The 12,871-nt window shown below is 38.2% G+C and overlaps 1 protein-coding gene and 2 long non-coding RNA genes across 3 annotated transcripts; 2 read left to right on the top strand and 1 right to left on the bottom strand.

Moving 5' to 3' along the window:
* Positions 1 to 7: 7 nt before the first annotated feature.
* LOC145476102 (uncharacterized) lies at positions 8 to 3,906 on the top strand. The gene is made up of 3 exons (XR_014046821.1): positions 8 to 237; positions 433 to 3,293; positions 3,819 to 3,906. It is a non-coding gene; the product is annotated as an uncharacterized LOC145476102 (long non-coding RNA).
* A 6-nt stretch (positions 3,907 to 3,912) lies between these two features.
* On the top strand, positions 3,913 to 10,603 carry LOC145476100 (uncharacterized). Its single transcript, XM_081455343.1, has 5 exons — positions 3,913 to 4,033; positions 4,436 to 4,739; positions 5,526 to 5,618; positions 7,771 to 7,904; positions 8,309 to 10,603. The coding sequence occupies exons 1-5, from the start codon at positions 3,996 to 3,998 to the stop codon at positions 8,787 to 8,789; spliced, it is 1,050 nt and encodes a 349-aa protein (XP_081311469.1). The 5' UTR covers positions 3,913 to 3,995; the 3' UTR covers positions 8,790 to 10,603.
* A 90-nt stretch (positions 10,604 to 10,693) lies between these two features.
* Positions 10,694 to 12,759, bottom strand: LOC145476103 (uncharacterized). Its single transcript, XR_014046822.1, has 2 exons — positions 12,517 to 12,759; positions 10,694 to 10,803 (listed from the first exon to the last, which is right to left on the bottom strand). It is a non-coding gene; the product is annotated as an uncharacterized LOC145476103 (long non-coding RNA).
* Positions 12,760 to 12,871: the final 112 nt, after the last annotated feature.

Below are 12,871 nucleotides of genomic sequence, written 5' to 3' on the forward strand. Positions count from 1 at the left end.
AATGACCACTTTGACCATTTGAGTGTTGTTTTCTTTTCCTTAGTATGTTTTGGTTCTTTCTTTTTCTTTTTCTTTTTTTCGCAGAAAACCACGTGACGCTTAGATTGGCTAGTTGAAGTAGGATTCGATCCTTGACAAGATAAACCAGCGTCCGGTTAAATGACCAGGAATTTTCCTTTGCTGTACGGGTTCTGAAGTCGCTGGAGTCAAGTGCTTGAAGATGACTAGCTGTATAGGGTGAGAGAATCCTAACATTTATTTCCGTATTGGCATAATAGCCTTTAATGTTGGACAAAGGTCGCTCCGCTTAATTAGGAAACTGCTTGAACTAAAAAAATTCTCGAGTTCTGCTAGGGCATCCTGGTAACGTCATAGTTTATTGGTGGCTTGTATGTGAAGGTGAGTGTTTATTATTTTTTTTTATTTTTGCAGAATATTTAAAGGAAAACGGTTTATAACGCAGCCAGCTAGGGAAGTGAAACTTTTATGGAAAAGAATAACGCAGAGAAGAACTCCCAAGAGTTTTGACAACATTGTTAGATCGGATATTCCTAGTACTGTATTAAAAATCACAAAAGAAATGAGATTGTCTTTTTTAAGTTTGTTATTAGGTAGTTTAAGAAGACCAAATAGCACACTTTCGATAACCCACTTTTTCAGTCAAATCCTGACCAAAATCCCGTGTCGTGGGAGTTAAGATACCCCTTCAGCCTATAGTTAAGCGACTATAGTTAAGCCTATAGTTAAACAACGTTATTCGTGTCATTTATTTTTTTTTGAATCCATTAAGGTTATTTCAAGCGGCCATGTACTCTTTTTATATTAACTTATTTCTGTTCATTTAATTCTATTTGTGAGCTGAGTATAAATAAACTTGTTGTCGAATCCTTTCAAGTTTTGTTTAATACTACCGCACAAGCTTGAAGCTGGAAAACTAAATTGGGGTTCCTTTTCAGCCAGCACTGATGCCATATCATCAAAAGCGCGTTTCCGCGCGCATTTTATTTTTTTTTTTGCTTTATATCTCAACACTATCATTGTGTCTGGCACTGTGGCGCGTTTTCCGGGATAAAATGGAGAATTTGACGGGCTATTTTAGCCCGCCGATATAAACTGTCAGTTTAGCAATTGTACAGTTAATTGCATAACCTTTCTCGAATCTAACTTTCGTGTCTTCTACGAATTTAACTTTTATCGAACCTCGAATTTGACTTTCGTGTCTTTCAATAACAGCCATTCAACTTGTAAACGCTCGCATGATTGTTCAGACTGTTTTTGTCCCAGTCTTTATTTTCTCAATGCCCTCTCAAGTGTTAATCACAGTAAAAGAGGTTATGTTCCTGGGCAGAAATATGTCTGCTTGTGCGTCCCTAGCTCGCTTTAAAACAACCGTTTTTTATTAGTGTTTTGTCACCTCTATTGTAACTTCATAGTTAATAGTTACTGGAGCTTTCAGTAACATGCGGACACTTAAATTCAAAGCGCAATCGACAAATGCGTTTTTCGCTACCGTCAATGAAATGTTCGACGGCGCCTCCCAGTTTCCGATTACTGCCGAGCTCGCGGTAATCAAATCGCTGAGCACAGTTCAGACAACGAAACAGTGCTCGGCAGTGGTCGGAAGCTGGGAGGCGCCGCCGAACATTTGATTGGCGGTAGCGAAAAACGCATTTTTCGGTTGAGCTTTGAATGTAAGAGTCCGCATGTAATTGAAAGGTGCGGTAATAAGTTAGTGTTCCTGTATATTTAACCGCAATTTTGCATTAACCGCCGCTTCTGAAGATGTATGCAGAAGCATACGAAACGTCAAGTAAAAGATAACAAGTGATGTGTTTATATCTGATGTTTGTCACCGCTGTTTGTCTCATTTCTATATTTGGGAAACAATGCGTACACGCATGAGTGCAAACTTTATTTCAATTCCAATTTAAATAGTTGATAAACTAGTACATCCGAGAAAATCATGCAAAAATAACCTTCGTACAAGATCGAGCAGAGTAACTTACATCAAGCTGTGAAGTTATGAAGTTATGCAATAATGAATAAAAAGATCACAGGAAGTGAGGCTCTTTGCACGATCCGGTCACATGGTACGGAGTTAATTACGCAAGTTACACAGTGGGATTTCCAAAACAAAGGAACTCGCACCAGTCTAGGACGACTTTCCTTTGTTTTGAAAATCCCACTGTGTAACTTGCGTCCCAGCGGAATTAATTCTGTACCATGTGACCGGATCGTACAAAGAGCCTATTTTATACCTGTGAAAATTCTCGTAGTTCGTAAAGCATCGTTCTTGCACCATTCAATCATTTTTTCCACATCATCATTGAGTACGCCAACAGACCACACGCTCGGGTATTTTCTTCGTCGTAACCACCTTTTTCGCAATGGAAGAACAAATGCCTTGCTCCTCTAGTGCTCCAGATAACTCGGCAGTACATGTAATTGAAATCGAGGATGATTGCCCGCTATCACCCGTCCCGCTCGAGCAGGAAAAGTTGGTAGAACCACTCTTCGAAAATGAAGACGGCGTCGCTGAGGGTAAAATTCACGCGTTACCTACCCTGAATTCAGCGCAGAGAGAGGCCGACAATGAAGACGACGTCGTTGCGGGTGAATTTCATGCGGAATCTACCCTGCATTCAGCGCAGAGAGGGAACAAGCGCAAAACCCCGTATTCGGTTAAATTCGGTGAGCTACCCGAGGCAGTCAGAAAGTTTTTGGCTTCCGTAAAGAGATTCTTTACCCAGAAAGTCAACTTTGAAAGAGAGAAAGCACCGGTGACCCTTTCTACTTACGAGAAGGCTCAAGAGAGAATGCTTTGTAAGTATCTTTGTTTCTTTTTTTAATTTTGGCCTTAATTTCCACGTTTGCACCTAAGTGATGATAACCGATATTTGGGTGACGCGATTTAACATATAACCTCTCCTTTTTTATCTTCTTCGCAGGCTTTCTGGGTTACGTTAGAACTACTTTAGGCCGTGATGAAGAGCTTCTACCACATTGCTTTTTGAGAGTTCCCTTGATCGAAGCTTACGTTGAATTTTTGAAGGTGAGAGAAATTCTTTACAGGCTTTCGTATTAAGTTTTGACACCTTAGTAGAAACGCCCAAGGGAACTCACGGCCGGGGACTGAAAACCACATCAGTTAGTTTCGTAAAAAAATGTGAGCCCGTAATACCTGTGTGTAAAGAAACTGCTGAAAATGACGAATATTGGAGGATTTTCGCTATGCACGTTAACATCACAGATAAATTACGCTATGATTGGGACCTATATCTTTTGCATCTGAGGTATTGTTTTAAAGTAACTTCTCGCCATAAATTAGTGGACTTTTAACCTTACGACGTGTACTAAGTTGTGTTGATTACTCACAATGTGTTATCAGCAATGCGATATCTTTTTACCGATCTGCCGTTGAAACTTGTTTTATGCTAACAATAACCTTAAATCTGTTTTGGACGTTGTCTTTATCGAATTAAAGAGAAATTATAAATAGCTAGCTGCTAATAAGTTGACTCTATACGTTAAGAAGTCAATAATAGTTGTTATTATTAGTAGTAGTATTATTCCATATTTTTTCTGAAAGAAAGAAATTCCCAACAAATTGGAAAATTTTAATATCACTGATTTACTGCTTGGTGGGTGAAATTTTTCCTTTCGAGCTTGAAAACTTTAACCCAGAGACTCTTGCCTCTGATGAATTTCTGCTACATGTTGATTCTTTTCTTTTCCTTTTCTTTCGTTTACATCTATTTATTTACTTATTGATTTTTGGCTGTTCCGAGCCTCAATTAACCTGTTCTGTTTCCTCACAGGAAGAACGAAATTGCAGCTCTGCGACGGTTTCAAATCACATCAGCTCACTTCTCTACCCAATCAAATTTGTGCACAGAGAGCATGCTCCTGATTTCAAAGGGGTCCCCATTATCCGTCAGCTGAGAGTTCAAGCTCGAATTCTCCAGAAAGAAGGTGACTTGGAAAGGCCGTCCACAATGGAAGATCTTTCTGCCCAAAATCGCTGGATCCCTTGGTAAGTCTTGGCATGGAAACTGTTTTTTGTTCACTCTGTGACAGGAGAGACTGCGATTAGTACCAGCAATATTATACCTGGAAAAATGACTTGGTTCTGATTGGCTAAAAAAGAGTGAAGCTCTCGCATAACTAGATGTAGACTACAGATTGTTAAGAATCAATTGTGTTAGTTAGCAATCACATGATTACGGATACTAGTTTGAGGCTAGCTTAGAGCTTCAGGAGGAATTGGCACTTGAAAGTAAACTGACTAACCATTGTTTGTTTGCGGTTAGCAAGATAGATCTCTCTTGGCTGCAGTACTTTTATCCTGAATTGTTCCCTTTCCCTTTGTCCTGGACAGCCAAACCTGTGTGAACCTCTTTCCTTTTTTTGTTTTTGGTTTTGTCTTTAAAAAAAGGGAGGAAGTGGTTTCTGCTGTTAGCACCCAGCGAGAAAAGTTTGAATTGACTGGTCCAATGAAGTTCAAAGCCAAGGAATTTTGCGATCTCATTATGCTATCCCTGTATGTGTTCATTCCCCCGTCACGGGGGCTGGAAATCAGGACCCTGGAAGTGCTGTCAGGGGAAGAGGCCAGGAACTTCGACCCAAAGACCTCAGCTGGGAAGAATTACCTGCTTGTCAAGGATAGTGGGGCTATTATCCTCCACTTTAACAATTACAAGACCAGAAAGTTTTCTGGACGAGATGAGCTGTCTCTACAGGTTAGACAATTTCCTCTCTGGTTCCAGTAAATTAAGTAAATAAATAAATAAGTTTGTTTACCGAGGGTGACACATTACAGTTGACGATTGGTAAACTTCTGGCCCTCCCCTTAAATAGATAGAGCTAATTTACAAAATAATATTGAAAAGGGCAAAGACAGTAAATGTAATATTAAAAGGATAAAACATTTATGAAATGGGAAAGCTATCCAAGCCAGCATAACCTTCCTTACAAGAATTCTGTTTGCAGGCATTAATACTGGTGCCAGATCTTATAGTAATAGGTAGAGAGTTCCAAAGTTTTGCAGCTGTAACAAGAAGAGTTTTTCCACCTTCTGTGTCACGTTTATTTCTAGAACAGCGTATAGTTATATCACCATAGTGTGAGATTCTGGTCGACATGTTGCTGATACGCACTAATTTATCTCCAAAGTACTCTGGGCATTGCCCATTTAAGCATTTGTGGCATAAGCATAATTTATTTACAATACATTGATCTCATCATAAAAGGGTAGCCAGTTTTGTGATCCTGCACCACTAATGGTGATCTGAGATGATTTACCTAAAATTTCTACTGATTGACATGGATGTAAAACTCCATCCATAAACATTTGTTTATATCTGTTGATGTTGATTCCATTTTCAAGCTGGTTAGTTTGGCCATTTATTCCAATCTTTAATTGTTAGAAATTTGTACAAAGGCTGTTCTGCACCCAAAAGTATTGACTTATCATTTAGTTTGATGATTGACCAGACATTGAGGTCAATGCCACTGATCTTTTTCAGCCCGAAGACGAGCTCTGTCGACTTTTGTTGTCGTACATAAAGGATTATCGGCCGCATTTGGTTACAGAGTCAAGCCAAAGCTACCTACTGCTGGTAAGGTTTAACCTGTTTTGACCAAGTTACCAAATGATATCCTCACATCTTGTGTAAGTTAGATTTCAACCTCTGGACTTTTGGGGTGAGGAAATTGATCCCAGCCAAGGATCCTCCCTAACCCTAACCCTAACGTTGAGGCATAAAGCTGTTTAATCTTCTCGTTTCACCCCCATTTCGATACCAAGAGTGGTTTTTCTTAGAAATTTCATCCTTCAAGGGTTGGTCACAGTCAGCTTTCACCCCCAAAAGCTCTTTCAGTATGTAAAATTCAGTGACAATTTCTACGGTGGGGTGTTTTTTTTGGCAGATTCATCCTTGCAGGGTGTGTAAATTTCAAATCTTACCCCTAGTTAGGAAATTTTCATATCCAGGGTGGGTTTTCTGCACCTAATTTCACACCTTTTTGGGGTGATTTCAAGTCAAACAACATTTCAGTGAGGCAAGCCTGCAAATAACAGTCGGTCATTGGACAATCGTCTGGTAAATTTGAGGTTTTGACAGGTAAAAGCTTAGCCTGGTTGGACACTCTGACCGGGCATTTCCGCTAAAATGAAAAATATTTTAACTGGAAGTTTGTGGCTGAATATGGGACAACTTATTTTGTTATACTGCCACACAATGCTACGGAAAAAAGCATTGTTATCGGTTTTGTTTTATTCTAATTCTGAGAATTTTATCACGCGCAGTGCGCCGTCTCAAATGTTATGTCGAATTGTAAACATATCACAACAGTACCACTATTCCTGCGTGTTAATTTACGCATTTTGCGGTGGCGTTGTGAAAGATCGTGAAGCCCCATTTAGTCTGAATTATGTTCGTCTGAAAAACTACTTAGAACTGAGGTCTTATGTAATTACTCGTTGTTTGTTGCCACCAAGTGTTGTGGAATTAATTTTCAGTTGTAATACATTGACCTGATTAAAGATATTATGGAAATTGAATACACAGCCCAAATACTCACGTTTCGTTTATCTGAATGCAATCGCTTTCAAAAACTTTAAAACCTCTAAAATGTAGCCAAATGTTTTTCTAGTCCGTATGATCAAAACTCAGTTTAATTTTTAACCTTTTATAGTTTTTTTTACGTCTGGCAGTGTGGTTGAAATATAGTTTCCGTACCACAGACATGTTTTTGTGAAAAGCGTGAATGTACAAATTGGTCACGCTTTATAGTCACGACCGCCTCCAATTCCACATTTTAAATAATTACGCCAATTTTTTATTCAATTGACCCCGAAAGCTTTCAGAGGAAACTTGCTTTCAGAAAAAGTCGAAGAATTCGTTTCGGCCAATTTTCAAGTCTCTGAATGTTATTGTGAGGTTTTATACTGACAAGGTGTCCGTGTGGGAGGTTGTTTCATCCCTTTTCCTGTTCAGTCCCTAGACATTGTGGGAAACTTGTTACATTGGAAACGCTTGTGTGACTAGGGGTATAAGCGTTTGTAAATTTGTCAATTTTCAACAGGTAAATTAATACCAGACATAATGTAAAGGTCCCCTTGCTGGTGCTAGTAGCAATTTTACACTCAGTTGACTTTTAAGCTATTTGAATTTGCAACCAATGTTTTGGCGAAGAGTCTACACTGAAATACCAAAATGTCTCAAATGTCTCTTTTTAATTTATAATGACAAACAATTTTTTTTGTCCGACCAGACTGGCTTTTTGTCAGGTCAAAACTTGTCTTTGTCGTGACAAATGACCTGCCTATAAACAAAAATTATTTGTAGGCTTGGTGAGGTATTTTGTTTTGAAAACTACATTCCTGTCAAGGTTCACGGTTATTATTACGAACCCTAGTGGGGTGTTTTAGACCGAAAGCCACATCTCTCTGGGGTGGCACGATTTGCAATATTAACCCTTGTGTGATGCAAAATCAACCCCGTTGGGGTTATTTTTTGTTATCCTGGACACTTGTAGGGTGATTTCAGGGGAAAAAGAAAACCTTTCTGGGGTGTCTTGTTCAACAGACTCACTCTGCTTGTTTTTTTGAGTATTCACTCCTTTCTCCACTCTAATAACCTATATATATACACATTATATACACACAAGTGGTATTGGCAAGGATCTCTATAAGAAGAGGTCATAAAAATGGAAAAAAACAAAACAAGACAAAACCAATGCAAATGCACTGCCCCTTTTTGTCTCCAGAACAAGAATGGTGGTCACTTCACTGCTGCCTCCTTCTCCGCTCACTTGAAGAGTGTGCTATATGGCCTTACGGGAAAGCTGGCCTCTATAAACATCCTTCGATCTTCGTTCATCACATGGGCATACGACAAATCGTGAGTGGACGCATAGTTATTCTTAGTAATTCAGAGTGCACATTTAATCTTAAAAATAGTGAAGTTGAGTCAAGAGGTCAATCTTTCTTTGACTCACATGAAACATTCTTAGCTTAAAATCAAAGGATTCAAATAATTTATTATTTCTATTTTCTCTTGGGACCATTCTCAGTCCCAGGTGAAACTGGAAACAGTTCTTATGCAAAATTTTAGAGGGCAAACAAATAGTATTATGGTATTTTTGAAAGTGGCCTATTATAAAATATATATTTTTAACAAGAAGTATTGTGGTATTTTTGAAAGTGGCCTATTATGAAATGTACATTTTTTCTTTTCGCTCACTGGCTGGCATTTTTAAGTCTTTGGTCAATCATAACTCAGACATTGTTCTATGATTTTAACAGGGACTGTACCGACTCTCTCAAGGTTTCCTTGGCATCTGCGCTCAGGCATTCACGTAAACAAGCACAAACTACGTATGATCGGCGCACAGCAAATCAGAAGAAACGGCTGGCAGTTGACTTGGCCAGAGATTACGCAGAGGGCCGTCTCGACGAAGAGGAAGATGCGACTGCTGAGCAACCAGAAGAGGGTTGTGTGGATGTAAACAGGGGCGATTTCGTGGCTGTTGTCACAGAGGAGAGCACCTATCAGAATCCAAAGGTTTTTATTGGCCAGGTCCAGTCCATAAGAGAAAGAGAGGCAACGCTGTTGTATTACAAACACATAGGCACCAACTTGTATAAGCTTGAACTCTCAGGTGAAGAGTGGAAAGAAGGCATCGACAGCCTTGTTCCTGTACAATTGCAAGCCACCAAAAAGCGAGCCGGCGTCTACAAACTCATGACTTCCACTCGTACCATCCACAAGGCAGTCAAAGACTAACTCTCTCCGTGCAGTCTTACAGTCAAGCTCCGAGCAGTGAAAAACCATCTGATTTCCCAAAAGCAGTTTCACTTCCCAAAGACCAGAATCAATTCGCAAAAGTTCACATCCCAATTTTTTTCCTCAAAATCTTGTGACCCGCATGAGAGCTTGACTGAAAGTTGCATGTTTTCAAACAAGAGGGCCTAACAGAATAAGAATAATTTAGTTGAAGATAAATGTTATCGTCATTACCGAGACAGGGTACCGATAATTTCTCAGTCGTTCCATGAATTCGTTGTCCCAGTTTCCCAAATGCAAGTGAATGAGAGGTTGATTTAATATGTAGCTTTAGTGACTTGGAATGACATCACCTCAATCATTTGAGCCAGTAATTGCTTTATTGAGCCAGTTAAATTGACTCCACATGTACAAATGCAAATGACAATGATATTATTATTCTTAATTGGAACAAGGGCGATTTTTGCATGAAGTGAAATTCAAAATTCTATGCATATCTACAAATTCTGTAGATGCTTGGCCCGTCAATGGAAGTGAGGCTGATGTCCATTCCTCCCTTTGATGCAAATGGCAAGTATTAATACTGGTAGTGTAGCAGCTCTCATAACTTGCTTTTCTTTGGTATTGTAAGCAGCTTCTATTGTTTTGAAGTCTAAGTCATTGCTTCAATTGTTTGGTCTTTTGTTTTTGGCTAGGGTAGCAACCCAATCATATTATACGCTACGAGAGATGCCACATTACCCATTAAAACTGCCAGACCAGCCCTCTATATAGGGCACACATGAAATTTCCAGTTTTGAACTGGGCTAATGAGACCTCCTCGGCTCACAAATTTTTGTTTCAAGATCGATTGTTTATCCACTCGTGCACTCTTTTCAGTGATTAGGAACCCTGTGAAAGATATTAAGTAAACAGTGGTTGAGCCCATAAGGTCTTTGCTGTCATTTACTCTTTTTAAAACTTGCTTTTTGTATTCACAGTTTCAAAACTTTCCGACGCACAGAGCAGTGCTGCAATCAAATGACTTAATTCTCAACAAAAAAGGCCAATAAATACTCAGATACTTGCTGATTGATAAACAATTTTACTCTATAAAAATTATTGTCCAGCCAAGAAACATGAGAGAGCTCATGCAGGCCTCAAAACTTAATGGGAGACTTAATGGATTTCTGGCTTTATTAGACATAATATTGGTACTGTCAAACAAATGACATGAAATTAATATCACCAGAGTTGCAATTATTAGGAGAAAGGCAGGAGATAGGAAACTTAATACCTGTGCCCTATAACTATGGTAACAGGAGTTACTGAGCAAGACAATAATCTTCAACTTAATATTACGAGAAATGATAATTTCAATAATTAGCTTTCTAGTTGTTGTTTTCGGAAGGTTAATTCTGAATGAAGAGTGCTTTTTGTGTTCTGCACAGACACTAGCAGTTGAATAATGTTGTTTACACATTAAAGATTATTGACAGGAAATTTAAATTGATTGTTTCAGTTGCCTTTTGTTGTTATTTATCTAAATGGAAAATAGGCTGTTGTGTTTTCCAAAGCCAAACATCTACGCAATAGATAGATAGATTCACGAGTGTCTAATGAAGGCTAACAAATATTAGTGGCTTGGTTCCTTCCTGAAAAAGTGTCTCTCTCCTGGCAGACCATAAAAAGTTATTATTATTATTATTGTAATATAAGTGAATGAAGAAAGACAGATGAACACATTGGGTGGCTAGACTTCTTTATTGGTTATTTTGAATCTAAGCAAGGATGATGATGATAACAATCTGTCTTTATTCATGTACTTATATACTTTAATGATAATGTAACTAATAGTCAATATGTATTAGAGATAAGGGGAAAGAAATCAACAAAAGACAAACCAATGTGAAGAACAGGAAAACTAATCAAAAAACTTTTTTTATTCTCCGGATTTGGGTCTAGGCACACATTCATTCATTGGTGCATTTGAGTCCCAGTAGAAGGCATGGGTCCTCTCTGCCAAAGACAGCTACTGCAAGTGGAAGGAAATGAAATGGAATTAAATTTCATTCAATGAAGCCTCATACTCCCCGAGCTGGGGGTACTCTGGATTTCAATTGACAGGGACGATCAAATGATGAACCACCCAAAATCCCTAGGGCCTCAAACAAAACCCCCAAAATCCCATGAACCAAAATTTTGACCCCCCAAAAATCCCTTGCCAAATTTTCAAGCCATAGAAATTTCCAGAAAGCATCAAATGATATCCAAGAACACGTTCTGTTACAACAGAACATTAGGAACAACCCTACAAAATGTTCCTATCTCAAAAATTCCTGAAATGGAAAATTTCAAACCACCAAGAATTTGGACGTAATTGACCAGCAAAAAGAAATAATGATCATAACAATTACAATTTCCTCAAATGTGATTGGTGCATAAACTGCTGTATTTTGCTCTAATTAATCTGCAAAGCTGTAATCGGACAGTGTAATCGGACAGTTGGCTGTAATCGGACACCTGTAATCGGAGAGTTACATGAGCCAATCATGTTAAGTCCTCTCCACTAAATCCACCAACCACAACATTGATTGCAATTACTATGGTAACCAATTCAAGAGACTGACTTTGTAAAATTGTGGAGGTTTAGTCTCTGGTGACTGTTTTGAAAGAAACTTAACAGCCACTTTGCAAGCTATTCTCCATATTTTTAATTATGATATTTAAAATGACTATTAAATGCTCTTTTTTCAAATGAATTTTTGCTTTTGTGGGAAATTGTAATTGTTATGATTAATTGGTAACGGGACATCGTGTCGTCCAATTCAGTCTGTAATCACACTCGTGAATAACAAATCGGACACCCTCTTCGCGGTCATCCGATTTTGTTAATCACTTGTGTGATTACAGACCAAATTGGACTCCACCCAGTCCTATTACCATTATTAATAATAATAATAATAATAATTATAATAATAATAATAGTAATAATAACAATAATAATAATAACAAAAGACATAAAAATAGCCCTTTAAAAACTCTTTCTACAAGCTAAAATAACATTTTTTATAAAGATACGTCTGGTGTATAGGTTTAAATAGACTTGAATTATGGCATGAACGTATATCACTGGGTAGCTTGTTCCCAAAGTTCTGGAGCTGATACAGGAAATGCTCTGGATCCATAGATCCTGATAGAATATCATTAGTTTGGTAACTGACATTTTGATATTTAATTGATATTTTGGTGATAGTAAAATGATAATGTCGAGAAATTATTTGAATCACAATGTGCCTCTCACATATCAAAATATCATTACCACGTGGGACTATTACATCAAATTATTCGCTATGAAATCGTCCCGAAAATAACAAAACAGACACTGAATATAATAATATCAAAATCGGTTGGTTTCGCTGCTGTTTGCTTGTGGTCAGCTTTTATTTGTTGTCAGTAAGGGACAGCATTGTATTGTAGCATGATTTATCACTTTATCACAGGCAAAAGAAGACATTCTGGATTATTCATTCTAATAATAATGTCATGACTTTACACTAGATCGATGGGCAAAGAGGAGATTTTTACTTGATTGAATATTACGATGATATCATGATGACATTTGCTTCCATACGGTCTATCGAAAAATTCGCGTTGGCTATCTCTCCGCCGAAACAAGAAGCATGCACAAGCTCCAGCACTTTTCATGTAATTAAGCAAACTAAAAACACAACACGACATTACTTACCATCCTCACGAGAAACAAGTTTGTTTAGAATTTCAAATTTACCACTTCGCTCTCAAAATGGCTCACAATACAAAGAGAACACTCCGTCACGCCTGGAACCTAGTTTCCACTCCTTCCTCTGACATGACAATAATCCCAGGAAATCAATATGGAATCAAACGCCAGAAATGACCAGGAATTGTTCTTTGCTGTACGGGTTCTGGAGTCGCTGGAGTCAAGTGCTTGCAGACGGCTAACTGCATGCGTGGGGGTGAGAGAATCCTAACATTTATTTCATATCTGATTCTAAAATCTATCAGTTTTGCTAAGACTTGCAACAAATCTTTGGACTCGCAATATTTTCAATGTTTTGAAT

Source organism: Orbicella franksi, unplaced genomic scaffold (assembly GCF_964199315.1).
Source record: "Orbicella franksi unplaced genomic scaffold, jaOrbFran1.1 SCAFFOLD_43, whole genome shotgun sequence".
In the NCBI taxonomy this organism is placed as follows: domain Eukaryota; kingdom Metazoa; phylum Cnidaria; class Anthozoa; order Scleractinia; family Merulinidae; genus Orbicella; species Orbicella franksi.

What these genes read in the sequence shown, in the direction of transcription:
- LOC145476100 (XM_081455343.1), top strand. Translation starts at nt 3,996, where the DNA reads ATGGAAGATCTTTCTGCCCAAAATCGCTGGATCCCTTG. An exon ending in CAAAATCGCTGGATCCCTTG is followed by an intron (nt 4,034 to 4,435) that starts GTAAGTCTTGGC and finishes CTTTAAAAAAAG; the next exon opens with GGAGGAAGTGGTTTCTGCTG. An exon ending in GCCAAAGCTACCTACTGCTG is followed by an intron (nt 5,619 to 7,770) that starts GTAAGGTTTAAC and finishes TTTTGTCTCCAG; the next exon opens with AACAAGAATGGTGGTCACTT.